General features: G+C 45.1%; 1 protein-coding gene across 1 annotated transcript in view; it reads left to right on the plus strand.

The window, feature by feature from the left end:
• The window catches only part of PHF12 (PHD finger protein 12), a 40,884-nt gene extending 15,069 nt beyond the window's left edge, over positions 1 to 25,815 (plus strand). The window contains exons 3-15 of the mRNA XM_024565258.4: positions 7,149 to 7,221; positions 10,161 to 10,554; positions 11,834 to 11,954; positions 13,156 to 13,288; positions 14,990 to 15,154; positions 17,804 to 17,962; positions 18,570 to 19,365; positions 20,789 to 20,914; positions 21,586 to 21,729; positions 22,612 to 22,710; positions 23,411 to 23,493; positions 24,053 to 24,191; positions 24,550 to 25,815. Of these exons, the coding sequence (XP_024421026.1) occupies positions 7,149 to 7,221; positions 10,161 to 10,554; positions 11,834 to 11,954; positions 13,156 to 13,288; positions 14,990 to 15,154; positions 17,804 to 17,962; positions 18,570 to 19,365; positions 20,789 to 20,914; positions 21,586 to 21,729; positions 22,612 to 22,710; positions 23,411 to 23,493; positions 24,053 to 24,191; positions 24,550 to 24,884 (2,767 nt within the window). The 3' untranslated portion in view covers positions 24,885 to 25,815. The remainder of the gene's footprint in view (positions 1 to 7,148; positions 7,222 to 10,160; positions 10,555 to 11,833; positions 11,955 to 13,155; positions 13,289 to 14,989; positions 15,155 to 17,803; positions 17,963 to 18,569; positions 19,366 to 20,788; positions 20,915 to 21,585; positions 21,730 to 22,611; positions 22,711 to 23,410; positions 23,494 to 24,052; positions 24,192 to 24,549) is intronic.

Consider the following 25,815-nt stretch of genomic DNA (forward strand, 5'->3'; position numbering starts at 1 on the left):
AAAGATGGGAAGGGGCTCCACCTTCACAGAGCACTCTCTTCTGCTGTGGAGGAGAGTGCCTGTCTTAAAGTAGTAAAAACCATATTCTTTTGAGGCCTGTTGGCTAAAGAGCTACTAGTTTCCTAAGACAAGCCTGCTCACATACCAAAGACAACTATTCCAGGACTCACCTTCCTTCTCAGGACTTGGACAGTTCTTAGAAGTAATCTAAAGGTTCAAATACTATTGTGTGCTAGATGGACTTAAACATCTATCCCCAGGAAAAGTCTCCTACTCTCAGAACCTTCCTTTCATCAGGTAGTTTTTCAAAAGGCAGAAATATACCTGCTTCCTTTTTTACTCTCTTGAGATCCTTAACTTTGTCATTTTTAAAAGATCACTGGCTTGCCCTGGCTGGTGTGGCTCGGTGGATTGAGTGCCATCCTGTGAACCAAAGGATCGCTGGTTCGATTCCCACTCAGGGCACATACCTGGGTTGCGGGCAGGGTCCTCAGTAAGAGGTGCTCAAGAGACAACCACACATGGATGTTTCTCTTCCTCTTTTTCTCCCTCCTTCCCCCTCTCTAAAAATAAATAAATAAAAGCTCACTGGCTGAATTATCATTTGCTGAATAGCTCTGGATTGTAAAAAGAGAGTAGAGAAGAGGCCATTGTCACTTTCAGGTACCTAATGACCAAATTTGGGGGCTTTTTGTTGAGTTTGGCATCCATGAGCAATTGAGTTTTGTATGGCAAGAATTAGTTTGTAGTTATTTGTATGTGGTCTCATTGCCACCTATCCTTTTCACATCTCTAGCCTGTGATCCCTGAGAGCAAGGACCATGTCAGAAATCTCACCACTGACTGACTATACTGCCTAGCATAAAATAAATGTCCAATAAGTACTTGAGTGTGTAAATGAATTTGATCTTCTCTCCCCAAAGGCTATGTTTCTTGATGGGGTAGATCATAAGTTTGTTTGCTTTATGTCCCTCCTTCAATATGATACCTCTTGTGTGGCATTAGTTAGTAAGCAGTGGGAAGTCCGTAAATATTGACTGATACAGAAGAAAATGCTCAACCCTGGCTGGTGTGGCTCAGTGGATTGAGTGCAGGCCTGCAAATGAAATGGTTGCCAGTTCGATTCCCAGGCTAGGGCACATGCCTGGGTTGCAGGCTGGGTCCCCAGTGGGGACACACGAGGGGCAACTACACATTGATGTTTCTCTCCCTCTTCCTCCTTCCCTTCCTTTGTCTGGAAATGGATAAATCAAATCTTTAAAAATGAAGAAGAAAATGCTCTACTTGAGGTTAAGGAAGATACCCTGATGGATATTCCGCTGTTCCCCAGAAATAATTACTAATGGTTCTTTAAAACCAGTTTGGACTCAAGATTTGATAGAGCCAAGAAACTAATTTGGGTTCTAATTCTGCTACTTCCTGGCTCCATGGCTTTATATAAGCCAGTTTCCTCACCTGTGTGATGGGAATAAGAGTTAATTCTCACAGTAGGGTGGTGAAAATCAAATAAGAGCATCTGTGAAAACACTTTGTAAACGGTAATACACTGTGTAGATGTAAAATGAGATTATCACTGTGCTCTTTCTAAGCTTTAGTGATTAGGAAGCTTTGTTGTCCTCACAAGCAGCACTGGCTCATTATAGTGTTCTCATGGTTTCCAGTGCTGAGCAATGAAAACTCAGGTAGAATAATTTCAGCACTACCTGACTTTTATTTTTAGCTTTCAATGATTTCCTTTAGTAGAGAATGGTCCTCAGCACCCTGTCTTCATTGATATATGAGCAGGGACAGAGCTTTGGTTTGTTGTCATTGTTATTGTTGTTGTTTTGGAGGTTTTTTGACAGGCATATCATGATTTTAAAGACTGCCATTTATGTACAGGCATACCTTGTTTTATTGTACTTCACAGACACTGTTTTTTACAAATTGGAGGTAAGACTCCAGCAGCAAAAACCTAACAACTTGCTGAAGGCTGAAATGATGGTTAGCATTTTTTAACAATAAAATATTTTTAATTAAGGTATATATATATTGTTTGTTTTTTAGACAATGCTATTGCACATTTAAGAGACTACAGTATAGTGTAAACATAACTTTTATATGCACTGGGAGACCAAAAAATTTGCGTGGCTCTCTCTATTGTGACACTCATTTTATTGCAGTGGTCTGGAATTGAACCCACAGTATCTCTGAGGTATGCCTGTAGCTATTTCAAAGTTGCACACTAAACTTATGGGTACATCATTTTTGGGGGGAGAGGAGCTTTAAGATGGGCTGCTGAGGTGAAGAAGTCCTCAGGATTTGTATGTGAATCCCCTGAGGCTATAGAGTCTCCTTTCTCCCTGGAACCCTTTCCCTGCTGGCAGTATTTGATACGGAACAAAACTAGTCCATTTGCAAACGTCCTTTTTCAGGAACCAGTTCCTGAGCCTCTTACCTCAACGACAGTCTGTCTTTCCTGGAGGCATTTCATGAATCTGCTCCCTTTTGAGTTGAAAACTGCCTTCTAAATTGCTTGAAAGGAATTGCTAGGAGCAAAGTGGAAATATCGTTATGAGAAAGCATTATGATGGGCAGTTCCTGTGTTCCTGCTATGCCTATGATGATATTTCAGTCTCTCTAGATATTACTGCCTACTCTCAAGATAACCACATTTTCAAATTTATTTCTGTCTCTAAGAAAGCAGCAAAATCCCAACAAGGCCTTACTCTTTCAAGTGTTCTTGCTGCAGATAACCCTAAACTCACAGCCTTCATATCCCACACTTTAGGACAGACAAGAAGAGCCTGTGGCCATAATCTAGAATTCTGAAAAATATGTGTTCTGCAACTTATCTCTAAAAGTGATTCTTTAGAAACCAATCAGGAGCTACTTTTGAGAGCCTCTTAATAAAAATTTTAGCCATGGCTGGTGGGGCTCAGTAGGTTGAATGTTGACCTGCAAGCCAAAGGGTCGCTGGTTTGATTCCCAGTCAGGGCACTTGCCTGGGTGGCAGGTTGAGTGCCCAGTTGGGGGCATGTGAGAAGCAACCGATCAATGTATCTCTCATACATCTGTTTCTCTCCTTCTCTTTCTCCCTCCCTTCCCCTCTCTCTAAAAATAAATAAAATCTAAAAAAAATAAAAATTTTAAGCATTTCACCTCTGTATTAAGAGAGAGAAACAAGAAATCAAATTGTTTAAGGGAAATTTAGCTTTGGCCACATGGCTCAGTTGTTGTGAGCATTGTTGGGTGCACTGAAGGGATGCCAGTTCAGTTCCTGGTCAGGGCACATACCTAGGTTGTGGGTTCGATCCCCAGTTGGGGCTCATACGGTAGGCAACAAATTGATGCCCCCCCCCCAATGCCCCTTCCTCTCTCTCAAAAAAAAAAAATCAATGAAAACATGTCCTCAGGTGAGGATTTATAAATAAATAATAAAGGAGATCTAAATGAGTAGGCAGGCTTGGTTTAGTATGAAGTGTAGGTTTGCAAGTACAGATTTTGATGTCTTACTGTTTTGTGACTTAGGAAACAAGTAATTTTATGTGTGATTAACCACCAAAACAAGCACTTACCCAATTGTATTGCCTTGCCTCATGACTTTGGAAGTGTTACCTTCACTTCCTAGAAACCCATTCTTTCAGTGTTCCCTAGTTCTTTAAGGGTTTATTGAGTACCTACTGTGTGGCAGACATTGTGCAGAGTGTGGAAGTACAAAGGTAAATGAGGCATAGAGAAGGGATTTGGATACATAATATAGCTTCAATAGAGTGTGGCACACAAGTGCCATAGGAGAATGGCGACTGAGAAGTAAGTCTTCCTGGAGGTAACACCTGGCATAAGCCCCCAAAATATGAGCAGTCCACCAAGTGAAGGAGTAGGGGAAGGCTCAGCTCTTGTGGTTGTGGGTAGTGGCTCTGAAGTGAACAGTTGAGAAACAGTATGGGCTACGTAGGGAGCCACTGGGCTTAATGGAGCTGTTGAAAGGGTCAGGGTTCTGGCCACAGGAGTCTTAACCTATAACACTGATGAGCTTGAACTTTATCCTGTAATGGATGGTGCTTTATTAATTTGGAGAGTGATATGATCAGAACTGTGTTTTAAATAAATCATCCTGCCAGCAGTGTTGGGAGTAGATTGGGGAAGACATATAGGGCGGCCATGCCGCCATTCACATTTTGATAAAAGATCTAAGTCTGTACCACCTTGCCTCGCCCTTCTCTGCTTTATATGTGGTGTAGGATATCTCGGTACAAAGCCAGTGGACAGATGAAAAGAAATGATGAAAAACAGAATCAGAAGTGACAGCCTTTTCAGAGTTAATTTTAATATGACAGCTGCTGAAGCATAACAGAGTCTGTAGGCCTTTGCAAATTACATGAGTGCATTTCATTAGTTTGGGTGTGGCCTATGCAGATTTACATTGGAGAGAACAAAGGTAGATTTTACAGGTGACATTTGCCTGTGGTCCTCCAGAGCTTGAAGATCTATCCCCACAGGCCAGTGTGCCTCTAGTTTTCTCCTTCCTCATTAGGGTCCTCCTCAGATTCCCCCAAGGAAACAGGGAAGAAAGGGAGCAGTGAGTTGTGAGGGCTTGCTGGGCATCCTGGCATACATACATGCTCAAAACTCCAGGGAAGTGTGGAGCTAGGAAAGTTTGCCAATCCAGTGCTGTTTTAGGTAGTAATGGTAAAGTAGGATAGCATTAAGCCCTGGGACTTAAAGGACAGTCCTTATATATTCAACCCTCAAGTGTTTAGTATTTTCTTATATTTTTGAAGAAAAATTTCATCCTTACCATTCTAAGTAGAGAACTCCAGGGCCAGATATAGGACTTTTTTTAAAGAGATTTTATTATTTTTAGAGAGCGAGGAAGGGAGGGAGAAAGAGTAGGAGAGAAACATCAGTGTGTGATTGCCTGTCACGCACCCCCTACTGGGGTCCTGGCCCACAACCCAGGCATGTGCCCTGACTGAGAATCAAACCAGCAACCCCGCAGGCCCGTGGGCTGGCACTCAAACCACTGAGCAATACCAGCTGGGGCCAAATGTAGGAATTCCTTTCTTTCTTTCTTTTCTTTTCTTTTTTTTTTTTTTTTTTAAGATTTTATTTATTTCTTTTTAGAGAGGGGGGGAGGGAGGGAGAAAGAGGGAGAGAGACATCAATGTGTGGCCGCCTCTCGTGCGCCTCCTACTGGGGACATGGCTTGCAAACCAGGCATGTGCCCTGACTGGGAATCTAATTGGTGACCTTTTGGTTCGCAGGCCTGCTCTCAATCCACTGAGCCACGCCAGCCAGGGCAAATATAGGAATTTCTTTCTTTTTTTTTTTTTTTTAAGATTTATTTATTTATTTTTAGAGAGAATGGAAGGGAGGGAGAAGAGAGAGAAACATCAGTGTGTAGTTTCCTCTTGCATGCCCCCCACCAGGGACCTGGCCTGCAACCCAGGCATGTGTCCTGACTAGGTATCGAACTACTGATCCTTTGGTTCACAGGCCAGCGCTCAATCCACTGAGCCATACCAGCCAGGGCTAAATTTAGGAATTTCTTAAGCATAAATGAATGTGGTCTTACTCTTTATAGCAGTGGTTTTCAAATTTTGGTGTTGAGCATAATCATCTGGAGGCTTTGTTAGACATAAATTGCTGAGCCCTATCCCCAGAATTTATGATTCAGACAGAGGTCCTGGAGTGAGGTCTCAGAACTTGTATTTCTAATAAGTTCCAGATGCTGCTGCTGCTGCTCTGTAGACTACACTTTGAGAACAACTGCTGTATAGACGTTATAAGTGTCCCAAGGATTTAATAGTCTCATATGGCTCTTAGTGTGACTTTAATAGAAATCAATGATCTGGCGAATCCATAAGGCTAGCAAATACACAGCTTTAATTTTGGTTCACTATTGACTTACTGAGTGACTACTGTGTGTAACCTCTTATAAAGATACAAAGAGGGAAGATATTCACTCCTTGTCTTGCTACCTCTAATAAACGAAATAAGAGAACTGTCACATCGGGGAAAGCAGGAGAAGTGCCAAAAGTGAACTAAAACCATGCAGCCAGGGGTCTAGGATGTCCAAGTAATCCCAGAGGAACACATGGAGGGGCTGTCCCCAGTTATCTATTGTTGCATGCCAAACTACCCCAAAACTCCTTGACTTAAAACAAATACTAGTTATTATCACCTACAAGTCTGTGGGTTGACTGGGCTCAGCTGAGTGGTTTTTCTGTCCTGTATGTTGTTGCCTGGTACTGCAGTCACGTGGAAGCTCGACTGAGCAGGCTTGGTCCAAGATGACTCAGTCACATAGCAGTAGTGGCGCTGGCTGTTGGCTTAGAGTCCGGCAGAAACCGTTAATTGGAATGCCTTAAGTCTCCTCTGGTGGCCTGTCGCAGCATGACAGCAGGGCTCTGAGATGGAACATTCCAAGCATGTAAAAATGGAATCTACAGGCTCTTAAGAACCCAGCCTTGGAAATAACATTATCACCCTGGCTGCATTCTGTTGGTCAAAACAAGACACAAGACAAACCCGATTCAAGAAGGAAAACGACTACCTGTGGGTGGAAGTATCAAAGAATTTGCAGTCATCTTTAATCTACCATAGGCTGATCGAAGCAGGCCTTAGAGGATAAATAGGGTTTTGACAGGCATCGCTTTCTAGGGGAAGAGTGTTCTAGAGGAAGAAATAGCAAGCCTTCGTTCGATCTGACCAGGGGGAAAGGGTATTCAACATGGGCCTGGAAGATGAAATGGGACCATGTTTAGAAGACTTTGAACAGCAGGTTGAAGAGCTTGGACTTACACTAACATACTGAAAAGTGTGGAGGACCTATCAGCGATTTTATTAGTATGGTGCATAGTTCAGGAATGACTCTCAAGGTTCCAAACCAGTTCTTTATATCTTTCCCTATAAACCCAGTGATAATAGCTCTTGATTTGGCTTCTCTTTCTAAGATATGGGAAAGGTTGCTCACTCTTCAGGTTATTGTAAATGATGCCAAGTAAGAGTTTTGAAGGATGAGAGAGCCCTAGCGGTGCTGCAGCACTAGCCAAAAGAGGAGTTGAGGGCCATGCAGCTTTGTGCCAGACTTGGCTAAAAGGCTTTTCCTGCTGCTTCAAAGGGTTAGTTAGTTACTTAGTCTTGCCCTTGTCTTTTCCCCACAGTAACCCTCCACTGAGTGAAGAGATGTTGCCTCCTGGGGAGTGGATGTGTCACCGGTGCACTGTTCGTCGAAAGGTAATGCTGCTTTCTGAGGGCTTTGCTCAGAATGCTGGATCTACAGTGCTGATTGATATTCTAGCGCTAAAATGGCCTGGTCTTGAAGGCATTTCCGACCCTTCTTCTTGTCTCTTCCAGCCCTGGAATCACCCATATTCCTCATGGTGACTCTTTGGAATCCAATAGGGCCTAAAATCCAAACATGGGCTGCCGAAATGGGCAGAAGCGGTGTGTTAATTTACTAAGCCATGTTCATTCAGTAGTGACAGGAGAGGTCTGATCTCCTTGTAGACCTCCTGTAAGTGGCCTGAATGTGGCAACTATATCCATGGCTGAAAGTAGCTGAAGAAAAAACAGGCTGCTTTTCCAGCTTGATGAAAAAAGGATTTCTCTCACCCCAAGGCAAATAATTCACTGGTATTCAAAGGCTTAGCCAAGTGTATTGTGGTGGGGGAGGGGAGATTTGAACCCACGAGTACCCCAGATTACCTACTCTTTAGTTCCCCCTTCCTCAGTTTTGATAACTCAGCACTGTCTTTTAGAATGGTGTTTCTACTTTGAGAGAGCTTCTCTGGGATGCAAAAGCTAAATTCTCCGTATCACAAAAGGAAGTAGGTGTGCTTCCACCCAGATTATGAGGAAGCCAACCCTCAAATTATAGGCTGTGGATTACAGTTTGTCTGCAAATTGTAAACCATCCCCTGCCCTCCCCCCCCCCCCCCCGCACTGATTATACACCAAGTAACTTCTTTTGTTGTGACATCACTTCTGTTTTCCTCGCCCATGAACATGATGTCACAATGAATGATGACTTCCTTGGTTGTAGAAACAGGAAGAGATGATTCAGAGATTGTGGCTTATGTGTATAACAGTTTTCAGCCTTTAAGAAGAAGGTAAACAGGCAGACATTTTTCAGTGTGTTCATAATGGTTCCTTTTAAAAAGCAAGCCAAGGCCAAAAACCAAGGCCTAACCACAGCTATAGTTTGATTTCTCTTCAAGTCCACCAAACAGGCTGTCCTCCAGCTTATTCATCTCCCAGGATCTCTTCCTGTGCATCCTCAGTTAGATTAGAGCAGAGCCAGTTAGAGACCCCAGCCAGAAAGCCTTTCAGAAACTTACCATTCAAAAAAGCTGGACTTAAAAGGGTTGGGAACAGCTGAGGGAGAAGAGGTGTAGCCAGGAAAAGAGGGTGGAGAAGAGGAACTAGCATTATGTTAGTGCCCATCATCTGAGTATTTTACAAATGTTATCTCATTCCGTATAGCCATCTGTGGGTGCTGGTGGTAGTATCTCCATTTTAGAAAGGAAGAAACTTATGCTCACAAGTGCAGAATAACTTTTCAAGAGCTCAAAGGAATTGACAAAGCCAAGATTTGAACAAATTCTGCTTCACTCCAAAGCTCTATTACCTCTCCATCAATTTTCTGGAAACAGAGCTACTTGCTGAGGATTGTAGTATGCCTTTTTCTAACACAGTGTGCTTTTTCTTTTTCTTTGTTTTTATTGATTTTAGAGAGAAAGGACAGGAGGGAGAGAGAGAAACCTCAATTTGTTGTTTCACTTACTTATATTTATTCATTGATTGCTTCTTGAATGTGCCCTGACCCACAGTCTTGGCCTATCGGGACAACGCTCTACCAGCTGAGCTACCCGGCCAGGACAGAATGCCTTTTCTGAAATGCTGTTCTGACCTGCTCTCAGATGGTCCCCTTTGCCTACCAGAGCCAAATCTGTCTCTTCCACCACCACTGCCTTTTCCCCACTTTGGCCTCCTGCAGTGACACTGAAGTGGATTGAAATGATACCTCTGAGCCTCATCCACCTCTGATGTTCAGGTTCTATTCATAATGGAGGTTAGGTTCTCCCAGCTTAGACCCATCCCTTTCATATATATGACCCTCGTTATCATCACCATGTCCCTGAGAAGAGGAGAAGAAAGGTTAGGTTTTACTAGACTCACTTTACAAATAGAGAAATTCCTGCCCAACAACTTGAGTCTCCCAAGGTCATAAGAAGTCATGACAGAACTGGGACAAGCTGAGTGGAGACCAGTGTTAAACTTTCATTTGACCACTATATTTGGAGTCCTAGAGGGAAATGTATTGTCAGTCATCTAGCCTACTGAGTACACTTAGTCTTCTTCCATTTCTTCACCTTTCCAAAGAAGCCTCACTTTCAGAGTGCTAGTTAAATTTGAAACATTGAAAGCCACCATGACAACTGAGTTTTTACCCTTCACACACCACCCTTCCACTTTGTAATGGGGTTACCTTCCAGGCCAGCACCCAAACTCCAAGGACGGAGGGCTCTGCTCACCTATTTTACCTCTTACCTTTGCTTTCGCAAACTTTATTTTAAGCAAAGTTCTTTTAAAACTCGTTCAGGAGATCAGGATGCCACTCCAAGGCAAACTACCATGATCTCATTGGTTTATTGTATTAATTTTTCATCCCTTTACACCTTTACTTTGCATAGAGATACTGTGTATCATATGATGACTTATTTAGAGCAGTGGTGTCCAACCTTTTGGCGTCTCTGGGCCACGCTGGAAGAGTTGTCTTAGGCCATACATGAAATACATTGCGACATTTAATCACATAAAAATTTCACGTTTTCAGTAAATTTACAGTTTTGTGTTGGGCTGCATTTATAGCCATCCTGAGCTGCATGCGGCCCACAGGCCTCAAGTTGGACACCCATGACTTAGAGTAAATGATGTGTAATTTGTATAGTTTCTGACTTTCTGTGCTTTTTGGTGATTCTCTGCTGCAATAGTTTGGCCAGCTTTAGTTTAAGTCAGCTGTAGTTTTGTGAACTTTAACAGACCTGTGTTCCCAAGTAAATGAGTCTGTGACTTTAATAATTTTGGTTACTAGTCTAGCAGAACTTTGTAGCATCCAATTCTTTCTGTTTTGTGATACTTTATGTGATGGGCCCACCTGTTCATTTGCACAGAAGCGAGAGCAGAAAAAGGAGCTGGGCCATGTTAATGGACTGGTGGACAAATCCAGCAAACGGACTACATCCCCCAGCAGTGACACTGACTTGTTGGACAGATCAGCTAGCAAAACTGAACTCAAGGCCATTGCCCATGCCCGGATCCTGGAGAGGAGAGCCAGCCGGCCTGGCACACCCACATCCAATGCCAGCACAGAGACCCCCACCTCTGAGCAGAACGACGTTGACGAGGACATCATTGACGTGGATGAGGAGCCAGTGGCAGCAGAGCCAGACTATGTGCAGCCCCAGCTGAGGCGGCCCTTTGAGCTGCTGATTGCTGCCGCCATGGAGCGGAACCCCACCCAATTCCAGTTGCCCAATGAACTGACTTGTACCACTGCACTACCAGGTTAGCCAAACCATTCTATCACCTCTCCCACCCTGGCTTTCCCACAGGATAGTGTCCAGCCGAAGGGGAGTGCTACCTATGAGGTCACTGTCCATGTAGCCACTGTCCCGTGCTGTCTGTGGGTCATCCTAGAGAGATCTTTGAAAGTTTTCGCTTTGGTAGTTCTTGTTCAGTTTCTAGTTTCCAACCTTCCCAGGGTTACTTTTTAAAAAACTAATAGGTAATACATTCACATGGTTCAAAAATCAAGAAATATAAAAAGGCTTACAATGAAAAATTTCCCTCCCACTCCTGTCTGCCATTTGCCAAGTCTGCACCTTCTACCCCTCACAGGTAACCATTGGTTTGTTCTTCTGTATCTCCTAGAATTTCTTTGTGCATATATAAGCAAATACAGATACACGCTCATTATTTCCCCCTTAAACAGTGTACTTGATGTACTGTTCTACACCTTGCTTTTTTTTTTTGTAATGTCACAATGTCCTCTATAGAGATCTTTTCAAATTAATATAGACATTCCTTAGTTTCTCTTGATAGTTGCATAGTTGTATCCATTATATAGATGTACAATAATTTATTTAATTTTCTGTTAATGGACATTCTGGTTTTTTCCTAATCTTTCATTTCTATAGATAGTGTTCCAACAAATGATTCTGTCATTGTATACACATGTGATTGTGTGTCTGTAGGGTAAATTCTTAATATTAGAATTGTTGGTTCAAAACTATTTATAGCTTTAATAAATATTACAAAATTGTCCCCTTTTTTTAAAATCAAGTCATGACTTCTACTTGATACCATGAAGCTTCTAGATCTTATTTTGTTCTTCCAGAGAAAGTGAAATTGCAGGCTTAAGAAACCTACTGGCCTGTAGGGTACATAATGGGATTAAAGCTTTTCTGATTTCTGTTGAAATTCAGTGAAATTGTAGCCTTTTCCTCAGCCACTTCCATAGAATAGGCTTTTTGACCTATTTATATTTCTTAGGTTGCCAGTATCTAACTTAGGCTTTGGCCACTTTATGTTTGTAAAACATTTAGATGTGTTTCTGCCACAGAACAGGTGACTTTTGATCAAAGTTCTGACTTACGTCTCAGTCTCCCTTCTAATTCTTTTTCTCACTTGAAACCAGCCCAGGGGGGCTCAGAAAGAGATCCATCTCTAGGCCTTAATACCTGCTTTTACTGAGATCTCTTTCTTTCACTTACTGTTGTTTCCATATCTCAGGCTAGGAACTCGGCATCTAGAGAAAGTTTAGCACCACCAACATCTCTTCTAGGTTCTAGCAAGAGAAGAAGAAAGGAGGAAACCACAGGGAAAAATGTTAAGAAGACACAGCATGAGTTAGATCACAATGGTCTCGTGCCCTTACCAGTCAAAGTCTGCTTCACGTGTAACAGGTATTTTTCCTCTATACTAAGGGGCTCTTCCTCATATTCAGCAAATGGTATTTTTCTCTTGTCCCTCCCCTCTTTCATGTATGACCATATGTGTTATTCCCTGAAGAACCATGCATGTTACTCGCTGAAGAACCATAGTACTAAAGTACTGTAAACTGTGTATAGAGGCTAGAATAAGAGGAGTTGGACTTAAACTGAAGTGTGAGCTGTTTAGACTAGCTATCAGGAAGAATTCTGGCCAGCAGAGACCCAAGTCTTTAGAAACAGCAAATAATGTTTGAAGCACTAAAGATGAGTTTAAAAGCAGTGCAGGTATGCATGGTAGCTCGTATGCATCAGACTGGATGACTGTCAGAAGCCTCTATGCCAGCCTGTGAACCAGAAGCCTGTAGGTCACCCCAGTTGTAGCTTCATGGGGCACTGGTTTCCTTCAAATAAGATTGGTGACAGACACCAGCTGCTTCAATTATGAAGATAGACTTGTTTAAATGTGTTAGAAGGGCAAGATAACAGGAGAAAAAAATAAGAAAAAGAAATGTTCCACAGCAAAAGCTCTAAGGAACTACATAGAGGAACAGAACTCCAAGCCAGGCCCAAACTGTGGCTCCAATGCATCTTGAGGACCCAAGGAATATCATAGTTAAAAATTATAATTGGCATTTGCTTAAGCCCCCTCCCTTTAATTAAACTTACATGAATACATTAAAAAATCATTTTCCCAGCACAGCTTTCTCTGGCTGTCAGTTTTTCTGGGTGTTTCATGCAGAACAAATTTTTTTTGCTGTAGTAGGTTTTAGAAAGGTTGCTGGGTGTGTGTGTGTGTGTGTGTGTGAATGTGTGTGTGTGAATGTGAATGAAGCAGTTGCTTTTAAGGACTAGAAATACCAGAGTAGGGTTGGCTGTCTTCCCCCAGTGGGTACTGAGCATTGGTCAGTCAGATCTGACAGCCACTTTAGCTGAACTCCAAGTAAACATTCACTTCCTGACAAGTCACAGCACTCTTAGAAGGGAGAATAATGGAGAACCTGTGGTAGCCCTCAACTTCATCCATCTTCCTAATCGTTAATGTAGCTGAATCATTGGGGGAGGAGGGTGGGGGAGAACATCGTTGGGGTTAAGGAGGGGAGATTGTTCCATGGTTCAGAGTTGGTTTGAATTCTCCCATCTTGCCACAGAAATGGCCTACATCTCTTTTTTGCAGGAGTTGTCGCGTGGCCCCTCTCATCCAGTGTGACTATTGTCCCCTCCTGTTCCACATGGATTGCCTCGAGCCACCACTCACTGCCATGCCCCTGGGCAGATGGATGTGTCCGAATCACATCGAACATGTGGTGGTAAGAACAGCAGTGTCCCTTCCGTCCTCTTCGGGCACAGCTAGAGCATGGACTCATTCAGTAGAAACCATAGTAGGGTCAGCTTTGTACGAGAATTCACTGTAATCTCTCAGATGCTGGTTTCTGCAGAGCATCCTACTCAATTTCAAGTATTTTGACATGTGTCAGCTGTGCGTTTTGCCCCTTCTCACAATGCCTTGTTTTAGCTGCACAAGCAGATTTGGTTGTTTGTGAATAATTTCTTCAACAGTGAATTAAGTAGTTGATGTTATAGCCCTAAAACAGGGTATATTAGATCCAACTTTATGGAAATACATGCTCTCACGATAGTTGCTTCCATATTTTCCTGCCCCTTATTTTTAGAGAGAACAAAGAAAATTCTAAAATATTTATTTTATATTCTAGTAATTAGCTAATTGCTCAGAAACTTTGGAAAAAATGATATGTTTATAATGGTACTCCAGACAGTCAACCCATTTACTGAACACCTGATTTGTCCTAGGCACCAAATGAGGCTCTTTTTCCCTTCTCATACTTTAATTCTTTACAGTCACCTTGTCATAACACTTACAGGTGTTGAGTAAGTTAAGTCGTTGAGTGAATGGTGTGAAGGTATTATTTCCCAGGAATGTTGGGTACACTTTCCAGACCACTTCCTAGGTCTAGAACAGAACTGTCGTTTATCTCCAAAGGAGGTTTATGACATTAGACACTTAGAATAGTCACTCACAAGATTGAACAGGGGAGGGCTTCAGGAGGAGCAGCTCCCTTATAAGAACAGCCTTTCCAAATTAAAAAAAAATGTATTGCATAAGACATCATCTGTCAAATGGTGATAACCAGGGAATGACTATTGGCTCTCAGCGTGACGGTGTGTTCCCCACTTTACAAGGAGAAGAACTGCAGTTACAGGTTTGCACACGTGGAAGAAAATAGTTGCTTTGCCCCCTTCATTTGACTGATGCCGCTTAGAAAGGTTTATCTAGGGGTAAGCTTCTCTCTGAGGCTCAGTGTGAATACCTTGTTTTGTCTCCTACTGAAACAGAAAAAAAGAACCATGAGCAGTTTACCCAAATATGAATCTTAAAGCGACCTTTCCAGCAGATGAGAAGTTGTTAATTGGGTAATTTATTATTATTGGCCTTTTAGAGCAGTCCAAGGTTTTTTGCCTCCTATAGAACAAGGCTGTGATGTCCAGATGGGTTCCCTAGTGCTCCCCGGTACCATGGAAAAGGAATAGGGCAGGGCACACAGGATTCTGGTCTGTCCCAACTGTCAGCCAAACTCCTGTATAGGCAACGGTCCTGCTTCCGGTGGGGGAGAGTCTCTTGCTAAGAATGGAATCTGGGTCTCTTAGGGGCCAAGGCTTGCATATCCTTGGAAACCTATACTCTGTTAGGATACGCTAACAAAGGGTGGTCTGAGCTGGACAGAAGACCGTCAGTGACTGAATTTGGAAGGGTATTTCTTGGCTAATTCCCTATTTCCCGCCCCCCCCTTGAGCCTCTCAGGGAATGGGAACATACCAGTTTTCCCTTGTACTCCGCAGGGCTGAGGGAGAAAGTCTCATGCACATTCCCAGCCCTCTCACAAGAGTGTTGACAGACAACCTCATTTGGTCCATTAAACCTAGAGAACAGTTAGTTGGGAGAGAGATGCCTTTTGAGCTTCACTGCAGGGGTATTTCTGCTTTGTCCCTAGCTGAACCAGAAGAATATGACACTGAGTAATCGGTGCCAGGTGTTTGACCGTTTCCAGGACACCATTTCGCAGCATGTCGTCAAGGTGGACTTCCTGAACCGAATTCACAAGAAGCACCCTCCTAACCGACGCGTGCTCCAGTCGGTCAAAAGAAGAAGCTTGAAGGTGAGTCACAACCCGGTTCAGGCAGGATAGTGGATTCTGATTGCCTTCATGGGACAGACAGGGGGGTCATGGTCCCACTTTTATAGATGGGGAGACTGAAGCCCCTGAGACTTGTCTGTGGTATCTCAGCAAGTAATGAATGTGACTGTACTTTTTTTTTAAGATTTTTTTCCCCTCCCCCAGAGAGAGGGGAAGGGAGGAAGGGAGGGAAACATCAATCAGTTGCCTCTTACATGCCCCCAACCAGGGACCTATCCTGCAACCCAGGCATGTGCCTCGACCTGGAATCGAACCAGTGATCTTTTGCTTTGTAGGACGATGCCCAGCCCACTGAGCCAAGCCAGTCAGGGCATGACTGTATATTTTAATACTTGAGGAGGGTGGTCAGGATTATGAGTGCCAGACCCCAAAGTAGGCCTTCAAACTGCAAGTCTCGGGCTCTCCTGAGGAGAAACGCCCTTTAGCCCCTCCCACCAAATTTAGATGTGCTCTGCTGTTACTGCCCCTTGCTTGGCACTCATGCCATGTGTTCCTGTTAGATGGCCCCTTTCCCAGAGCTGTCTGGTGAGGCGAAGGTGGGATGATTAAGCAGGAGACCATGTGGAAAGTTAGGAGCTCTCCCAAATGAGGAACTTAAGAGGAAAATGTCTATAAAGGAAAGTTAAATCTATTTTTCCAGGATGCTGTTAATATATTACCAGTACATTTTGTGTACTTGACAGTTGCTAAAGTGTGTCCAGAGAATTTGGCAAAAATTTTCTTATAAACCATTCGATCCCCTCATTCATTCCACCTAAAGAGCCCAACACTATAAACCTATATATAAACTGGATTTTTCTCTTGAAGTATTCCCACAGACTGTCCTCAGTGCCAATAGAAACCAGCAATTCTGAAATGTGGCCACTTGGTGGCAGCCATACTTTAAAATCACACCACTCCCATTACTTTCACTGAGTGTCACCCCCAGCAAGATGTTAGCTGTTGAAAATTAGATTAACAAATTCCTAACTTGGTAAATATTTATACATCGGTGGAAACACCAGTTTCCCAAAATTACGGCGTTTTCAGTTGATGGTAGGGTATATTAGACGTGGCATGCCTCATACCTTAGTTAAACAAATCTAAAATAAATCTAGTCTTACAGTTGACCATGTAGATATGCAGAGAGCCTGGCTGCTGAAGCGAATGGGCCCGGAGGCCTTGATAAAATCCTGTCATTTTATGATGCTTCCTTTTAGTGTATGTGCTGCCAAAGCGAGCACATGATGCTTCCTTTTAAAATGCTTCCCAATTCTTGAAGAAAATCCAAGGGCACAAATTGCCTAAAAAGCATATTGTACTTAGACAATTTGAGAGTGAAATAAGGTCCAGGGACCATGTTCAGCTCTTCTTCCCTTATCCTCCCTAAGGACCTGGTCACCAAATATCTTGGTTCTCCAAATGTTTTCCAAATTCACATCTCTGCCTTATGTGCTGCTCCCCCCTTGGTCTGCCTGGAAGGTTTTTGTTGTTGTTTTTTAAATTTATTTATTTTTAGAGAGAGGGGAAGGGAGGGAGAAAGAGGAAGAGAAACATCGATGTTTGAGAGAAACATCTACTGGCTGCCTCTTGCACGCCCCACACTGGGGACCTGGCCCGCAACCCAGGCATGTTCCCTGACTGGGAATTGAACCAGCAACCTCTCGGTTTGCAGGCCAGCACTCAGTCCACTGAGCCACACTAGCCAGTGCTGCCTGGCAGTTTTTTCTTCACTTCAAGCCTCAGCTCAAATACTGCCTTCCTATAAAATCTCTAATCCAAAGCTCCTGCCCCAGAGAAAGATAAGCACTCTTCTCCATGTTTTTATAGCTACTTAGACGTGCCTTTATTCTAGAATCCATTACATTCATTGTAATTTTTCTGTGTTTATCTCCCGTACTAGACTGTGAGCTCCTTGAGGGCAAGGCATAAGTTTTGTTCATCCCTGGATCTTTAGACTTGGCACAGTGCTCAGACTCAGGAGTGCTCAATAAATGTCGGTTGAATGTATGAATGATTCTTTGCTTGTTTGGCTCTTTCATTCTTACGTGGTATGATTCAGACTGTGTCTTCTCTCTGTGCAACAAAGAGGTCTTCAGTTGTTTCATGAGTCATGAATGAATGGTTGAAGAAAACTGACTTTGATTGAGTGATTATCTGGAGCCAGGCCTCCTGCCGAGCATACCTACCATGAATGTGATGTCATTTAAGTTTTTATCTTCAGATATTGTTTACTCATTTCTCAAACTTGACCCTAAGCAATAAGAGCCTAGAGTACTACTGTGGAGCTCTGTTTGGTGTCAGTCTTCCACTTTTTAGACCAAAGCTGAGGCAGAATGCAATTAATTTCTGGCTTCTTCAGGCCTTAGACCTTAATGAAGAAAAGTGGGGGCCATGCCTGCTGTGGCCAGTTCTGCATCTTCTCTGGCTAGTGTGTATATGTGTCTGGCAAAGAGATGATGGCACAGGACAGTTGCAGCCCACTGAGCCACCTTGCCTCGGTGAAACCCAGAGTGGGTGACAGTCTCCTGGGCATTAGCACCAAGGACAGAAGATAATTGTCAGAGCAGAATCAACTGGCCATGTTGGCACTATCTCATTCTCCCTCTTCCTTCTATCTGTTCTAAACAGGTTCCTGATGCTATAAAATCTCAGTACCAGTTTCCACCCCCGCTCATTGCACCCGCGGCCATTCGGGATGGGGAGCTGATCTGCAATGGGATCCCTGAGGAATCACAGATGCACCTTTTGAACTCTGAGCACTTAGCCACCCAGGCAGAGCAGCAAGAGGTGAGTGAAGGCAGGGCTGGGATTCCAAATCTAATCTTCCGTCTCTCTGCATCTATTATTGGAAGTAGCCTCATTCCCAGCCCTATCTTCTACAATCCCACACACCCCCCCAACCCACAACCCCCCAAGAGTTGAATGTTTCAGGGGGAACCTCTGGCTCAGATCTTGAGGCAAGTAAGAGAACTACAGAGTCAACCGGTCTGCTACTCTCCATCATTCTGCCAGTGCGCTATGAGATGGGCAAAACTGTCTTATAGAAAGAGCTCAGTAGACCTGTAGAGAGGCTAGGTGATAGTGCTGGACACATAGCCAATGCTTAGGGTACTTGCTGAATATTGGTCACAAGGTGAGCCTTAGGGGCAGAGCCAGAACGGGAATCCCAAGCTCTGCTGACCAGGGTGTTGTCTGCTGAGTATACCAACAAGTCTTGCTTGGGAATGGAAATGGAATCCTATCAGGAGTCAAGCACACCCTTTCTGGGCACTCGCAATGGGACCTCGGAAACAGTATTTATCAGCTCTGCTGTAGCCCTGGCCGCTGTGACAGGAAAGGACCAGCGCCTCCCAGGCCTCTTACCCTCCTCTCCTCTCCTCTCCTTCCATTACAGTGGCTCTGTAGTGTTGTTGCGCTCCAGTGCAGCATATTGAAACATTTATCTGCTAAGCAGATGCCTTCGCATTGGGACTCTGAACAGACAGAGAAGGCTGATATTAAGCCTGTTATTGTGACTGACAGCTCAATCACCACCTCCCTGCAAACAGCTGACAAGGCACCTACACCTTCCCACTATCCCTTGTCCTGCCCCTCAGGGATTAGCACCCAGAATTCCCTGAGCTGCTCTCCACCCCACCAACCCCCAGCGCTAGAGGACATCAGCTGCAGTTCTTGTGCGGAAAAATCCAAGAAAGCCTCCTGTGGGACTGCCAACGGGCCAATGAACACAGAGGTGAAAGCCAATGGCCCACACCTCTACAGCAGCCCCACTGATTCCACAGACCCCCGGCGACTTCCAGGCGCCAACACCCCCCTACCAGGCCTCTCACACCGACAAGGCTGGCCCCGGCCCCTCACGCCACCAGCGGCTGGGGGGCTTCAGAACCACACCGTCGGCATCATTGTGAAGACAGAGAATGCCACTGGCCCCAGCTCTTGTCCCCAGAGGAGTTTGGTTCCTGTCCCAAGCCTGCCCCCTTCCATTCCCAGCTCTTGTGCCAGCATCGAGAACACCAGCACTTTGCAAAGAAAGACTGTCCAATCACAAATAGGACCTCCACTGACAGATTCAAGGCCACTGGGCTCACCCCCAAATGCCACCCGGGTGCTCACTCCCCCCCAAGCAGCAGGAGACGGTATCTTGGCCACAGGAGCCAACCAACGATTCTGCTCACCAGCGCCATCATCAGGTGAGTGCTGCTCAGCCTTAGGGTGATTTGGAGTAATTGTATGCTCTTCCTAGCAAGTAAGACTTAAGCTTCAAAAAAACCCCCACATATCTCTGTGAATATTTTAGAGCAGGGGTGTCAAACTCATTGTCACTGGGGCCACATCAGCCTCAGGGTTGCCTTCAAAGGGCCAAATGTAATTTTAGCACTGCATAAATGTAACTACCTACTCCTTAACAGTTAAGCAAGAGCTCGGCGCTGCCACTGGGTAGAAACAAGGTGCTGCGCCAGATAAAACAAGGTGTGCAGCCCTTGGGCCTTGTGTTTGTCACCTGCGTTTTAGAGGATTTTGATCTCTATAATATTTGTGCTTCCCCCCCTATTTCTGTGATAGAAGAAAAACCACATGTTAACTTGTTTTCATTTTATCAGTGGGACTGCTTAGGCTGAAAGCTTAAGTGAAAGGTGATCTACCAAGTCAGTGGCAGGATTGGAACTAAAGCCTGGATCTCCTGATTCCACCTTCCCACACCTTCCAAGCCTAGTCTTCTGCCTGTTTTGTTCCATCACCCTAGAGGAAGGCAGCACGTGCTCCAGAAGCACTGTGGTCAGCCTGAGGCGCTGGGTGATGGCCTCAGTGTTTCATGATTCATACCAGAGATCTGATCTGGACTCTCGGAGCCAGGTTATTTGAAGGAATCTCCATGTCAGGGAAAGCAGGGCTAGAAAGCAACACTGCCTTTAGAATAGCTACGGAGTGGGATGCCCACAGAGGTAGTTCTGGCCCAAAAGCTTGCCCTCCGGCCACGTGCCAAAAAGCAGTCCCTTACATCCATATGTGCCCTAGTGTAGACCTCTTTCAGCTATTTCCAGTGAGCAATCAGGACCTCGAGGTTGCTGGCTCCAGCATCTGAACCAGGTTTCAGATGCTGCTGAAACCCTCTGTGGTCTCTTCTGTCTTGGAAACAAGGTGACTGGCTTCTCTGCATGGGCACCCCAGGTCCCAGGATAACCCCTCCTCTCAGGCTGTTTTCCCATCTCTATTTATGTCTTAATACCAACCTGGGCAGATTTTGCACTCTGTGGGTCGAACTTCAGTAGTCAGGAGTTGTGGGGGCAGACACTACTTATTTGAATGAGTAGAGGCAGCAGGGAGGTAGTCACGGCCCGGAGAATGAAGTTACCCCAGCACGTTCCCCAGAGCAGTGGACTTCACTGGGTCTCAGTGCATTGGAGACTCCTGCATGCCTGGGTACGTAGTTGTTCCATCTGCCCTTCCTCACCACACGTTTTTAGCTCTAGGAGTTCCAGAGCCTGTGGGGTGAGAATCAAGAAGGGAACATCACCTTGGGTCCGAAATCCAGACCTGTCTCGGCAGTGAGGGATTGGACTGGTGGGTTTCCCTCAGGCAACGTAAGTAACAGTCTTCCTGCTCCGTCCCCAGATGGCAAGGTCAGCCCCGGCACGTTATCCATAGGAAGCGCTTTAACCGTACCCTCTTTCCCAGCCAACTCTACTGCCATGGTGGACCTCACCAACTCACTTCGAGCATTTATGGACATCAATGGAGGTGAGTGAGTGAGCTGCTGCTCTACCACCAGCTGCTGTGGTGAAGGTGCTGTCCCTTCCCAGCATTTAGCTAATTTCAAAAAGGGACAGAAGGGATCCCTGATCTCAGGAGGCTGGGGAGGGGAGTGGTGTAGGAAAGAAAGCCCCTTCTCCTATCTTTGCCGTATGCACATACACGTAATCAGAGAAGAAGGGAGAACAAAGCCAAGCTGACCAGTGAGAAGAGAAGAAAATCACCATAGGCAGATCACCTGCACTTGAAGAATAAAACTACGAGGAATCTCATTCCCAAAATCAAGGAGAACCAGGGCAGGTCTCCATCTCTGTAAACAGGATAGGTAGAAATCAAGCCCCAATATCAGACATCCAGGCCCTCCCCCTCACACAGGCAAGTGGTTTATCTTGCTCTACCTTTCTAGGACATTTCATCTAAAATCCAGATCCGAACTGCAGGAAGCACCTGCATAGGCTACACTGGGGCCTGTCTCGCTGCAAATGGCTAGTGAGATCCCCAGCCCAAGATTCTTGTACCACTTCATACATTGTGATATTTGAAGAAAAGCACTTGGCTGGACTTTAGAAATGCTGAACTATTTGCTCTATGACCCTAGCCTACTTCTGCATCCCTTTTCCTCCTCAGCTGTTTTTTAAATCTTTCTCTTTGATTAATAGAAATCGAGATAAATATGCTGGACGAGAAGCTGATCAAGTTTCTGGCCTTGCAGAGAATACATCAGCTTTTCCCCTCCCGGGTCCAGACTTCACCGGGCAGTGTCGGGGCACATCCGCTGGCTCCTGGAGGGCACCACACAGAAGGTGCGCATGCACATCTGCCACCACACCATGCCATCGGTCTCCGTGTGCATGGCCATCTCCCTCCATGGAGATCTCAGCTTTCAATACTTCAGTCCTATTTCTTTTCTCAGAAAACAGGAATCAGATGGCACCCACAGCTTTCAGCTCAGACTCCAAGAAGTCCGCTGTTGCTTTCGTATGTGTCAACTTTGAGACACAGAAAGCAGCTACAAGTGCCCTTTGGTATATGTAGTGCTTTCTGCTCAATTGTTTTCAAATATTCAAGTTAGAATGTTTCCCAAAAGTTGAGAAACAGGGTAACGGGCTACCCTCCTAGAAATTCTTCCCAAGAGGGTAATTCCGCTTAGGCTGTCCCTTTGAGCATTAGCTGTTAAGAGTGTGGTCTCCAGACCAGCAGCATCAGCACCAACTGAGAAGTTATTAGAAATGCAGAGCTCGAGCCTCACCTCAGACCTACAAAATCATAATCTGCATTTTAACAAGATCTTTAGGCAATCTATATGCGCCTTAAAGTTGAAAAACATTGGTCTGTGTTTTGTTTTTTAGCACAGCCTCCCTATAGTACCAGCTAACATATCCCTGACAAACCAGCACCAAGAAGTTAAAAGTACTGTCATCCTTAAATTCTGTGACCATTGTCAGAGCTCTGGTCCCTCTTATCCCATGTGGAAAATGCTGTGGGTGGGGTGAGAGAGAGCCTGAAGCAGCCCAGGGTCAGGTGTGAGTTTGGGAAAATTACTCATACAGTGGGATTATAGTTTTCAGGTCACAACCCAAAGGTCCAGGTTCTGTTCAGTGTTTGAGCCACAGGTTCTGTTGCCTTGTGTTTGAGTGCCAGGTTCTGCCTTTCTGAATCATCCTGTCCCTGTGTTTATCTTGTAGTACAAAGGAAGGAAGTACAGGCCCGAGCTGTGTTCTACCCACTCTTAGGGTTGGGAGGAGCTGTGAACATGTGCTATCGAACCCTCTACATCGGGACAGGTGAGCCAGCTGGGAGAGGTACTAAGTCTGTTGAGCCCTAAAGACTAACACTCCCCCTCAGGCTGGAAAGGGGCAAGGAAAGCCCTCTCCAAGGCTGACTGGTTTAACCTAGTGGGTGTCTCAACCAGAGGGGCTAAGAAAGGAGACTATCAACTGCTTGTCTTCCATATCTCAGGCCCTTTTGCTTTGTGTCTAATGTGGCATCAGGAGAGTTCAAAGCTCTGCTGCTACTCAGTGAGGCATTTAAAACACTGCAAGGAACTACCCAGGAGAGAATAAATGCTTTATCCCTGGAGTTCTTTGACAAAGTTATGGGGCTCACATATACCTGAGCTTTAGTTAGCCTTCTGTCTTGTACAGAGGGACAGACAGGGATTAGCCCTTAGCCTAGATATTTCCCTTACTCTCAGATGATATCCCATCCTCTTCAGTAGCTCAGTGTTCCCCTGTGAGCAGCAGCCACATGTGCTAAAGCAGATCAGCTCGCAGTGACAACTGTTCTTTAGCAAGAAGGTGGAAAAGAAATAAAGACATTGTATTAGTTCAAAAATACAAGGAGGGGGCCCTGAACTACTTGTCCCTCAAGGTCTCCTAGTGCCTGCCCAGAAGCTAACCTTTTCCCCCCTCACCTCCCCTGCACATATTATACCTTACAATCTGTTCTCGGCCCACCTTTTCCTATATTCCTGCCACCTTGCAGGAGCTGACATGGACGTGTGCCTTACAAACTATGGTCACTGTAACTACGTGTCCGGGAAACACGCCTGCATATTCTATGATGAGGTGAGGGGTGTCGATGGGGTGGGAGGGAGCTCTTCCCAACCTGAGGCCTCTCACAGGCACTGGGTTTTTGTTCAGTGCCCTGGGTGAGGGGAACAGGGTGAGGATATTCTCCTTTTCTTCCCTCCCTGTCATCCAGGGAGGACTGTCTTGGTGGGAAAAGGGCACTCTGCTACGGCTACCTGCTCCCCAGGAGCAGGGCTGCCATATCTCCTGAGGTTGATCACAGGCTCAGTGGGTGGGGGGAGGGCTAGAGCAGGGAAGGGGAAGAGCATAGAAGGAAGCCAAGCCCTCAGTGCAACCCTGTGAGTTTCATCATCCCACATGCCAGTGCTGAGGAGACAGAATAAAGGAGAGGGTGGGGGCAGTACTAAGAAGGAGGGCTTCCCTGAGGAGGTCAATCTTGAGCCCTATTCAAAGATACAGAGAAGGGAGACACAGTTGGGGAAAAAAGAGAGCTCCCCAGGTAGAGCAGCACAGCTTTCTCCATATGTCCTCTCTCCCCTTAGCCTCAGGCCCCACGCAGCAGACCACACATCTTATCTTCCCTCCTCCTCCTCAGAATACCAAACATTATGAGCTGTTAAACTACAGTGAGCATGGGACAACGGTGGACAATGTGCTGTATTCATGTGACTTCTCTGAGAAGACCCCGCCAACCCCTCCAAGCAGTATTGTTGCCAAAGTGCAGAGTGTCATCAGTAAGTTGGAGCAGAGGCTCTGGCTACAAAGCTTGCCATTCGGGGGCACATTTTCTAAGGCTCTGGACAGGGTGGCTCTGGCTTGCTGCCAGTGATGTGCTGTCTCTTGCCTTTCTAGTCCCATTGGCCAGGTTCTTACTCCTGGGCCTAGGGAAGGCCATGGAGAACCAAGTGCTGTACACCCACTTATGTGTACACACCTATTTGGGGACTTCAGACTCCACCATTCTTTCTGAGCATCCCTCACCTCAGCTATGCAGCACTTAAAATGGGGAGGGGCAGAGACCCATCTGGCAAACAGCCCAGATGGTTGGGCTGCTCACTGTTCCTCTCCAGTAACCATCCTTTGTATTCCCAGGGCGCCGCCGGCACCAGAAACAGAATGAAGAGCCAAGTGAGGAGGCAGCCATGATGAGTTCCCAGGCCCAGGGGCCACAGCGAAGACCCTGCAACTGCAAAGCCAGCAGCTCGAGCTTGATTGGGGGCAGTGGGGCCGGCTGGGAAGGCACAGCCTTACTGCACCACGGCAGCTACATCAAGCTGGGGTGTCTGCAGTTTGTCTTTAGTATCACTGAGTTTGCGACCAAACAGCCCAAAGGTGATGCCAGCCTGCTGCAAGATGGGGTCTTGGCAGAGAAGCTCTCTCTCAAGCCTCACCAGGGCCCTGTGCTGCGCTCCAACTCCGTTCCCTAGGACTGGCGGCCACCCCATCACCCGCCTGTCCACCCAACCCGATTCCTGCAATGCAAAAATGTACAAAAACCAAGCCCGGGTTTTTTCTATACTCCACCAGAAACCCTTCAACTACAATCTTTGCATGACATGAAGAAAACCTTTTGACTGTTTTTTAAAAATCCTTTTTCTTTTCTCAAGTTCTAGGGGGCATTTGCACATATATTTGTACTCAACATTTCACGGGAAAGCGGCAGACCCGAGCTGAGGAACAGTGTGGGCAGGGAGGGGAAGGCCAATGGTCTGGACACTTCCTCCAACACAAAACCATTCCCCACCCACCTGCTCCCTCCCCCTCGCCCGCCGTTGTAAAATAATCAGAAACTTGTTCTATTTTGTGGCAGTGACAATAGTTTTATATTAAAAGAAAAAAATACAGTTTTCATACAGCAAAATCTATACAATATCATTGTTTTATTTAATATAAAGATCGCTACCCACCCTTCTTCCATGGTTCCCACCCTCCAAGTTGTTTTCCCTTTCTGCAGCGGTTGCACTACAGGTAGCTACTGTGTATTATGGACAAATGAGAAATGAATCCTTTTTCTGGCTGTCCATCTATTTTATTTCAAATAAGGAAAAGTGTATTTGGATTTTGTGTAAATACATCTAGTGATGACATTTTTTCAATGTTTTTAAAAACTGTGTACAGTACTACATGTGGTAGAGCGTTTTCTTCAAATTGTCTATTGTAGCAAAAATGTTTTTGTCGTAAACCTGTTGTGTCTCCTTTTTTTGTTCTCTTGCCACTTCTCTCCTCTTCCCACCCCTGGTTCCCTCCTCTTCTCCTACCCCACAACTAGTACCAATGTACATAGTAATTGTAATGTTTTAGACTTTACAGAAACTTTCCTGTATTCTGTATATAAAAAAACAAAAATACTTCAAATTA

The sequence above is a fragment of the Desmodus rotundus genome, chromosome 9 (genome assembly GCF_022682495.2).
Source record: "Desmodus rotundus isolate HL8 chromosome 9, HLdesRot8A.1, whole genome shotgun sequence".
Taxonomy (NCBI): Eukaryota; Metazoa; Chordata; class Mammalia; order Chiroptera; family Phyllostomidae; genus Desmodus; species Desmodus rotundus.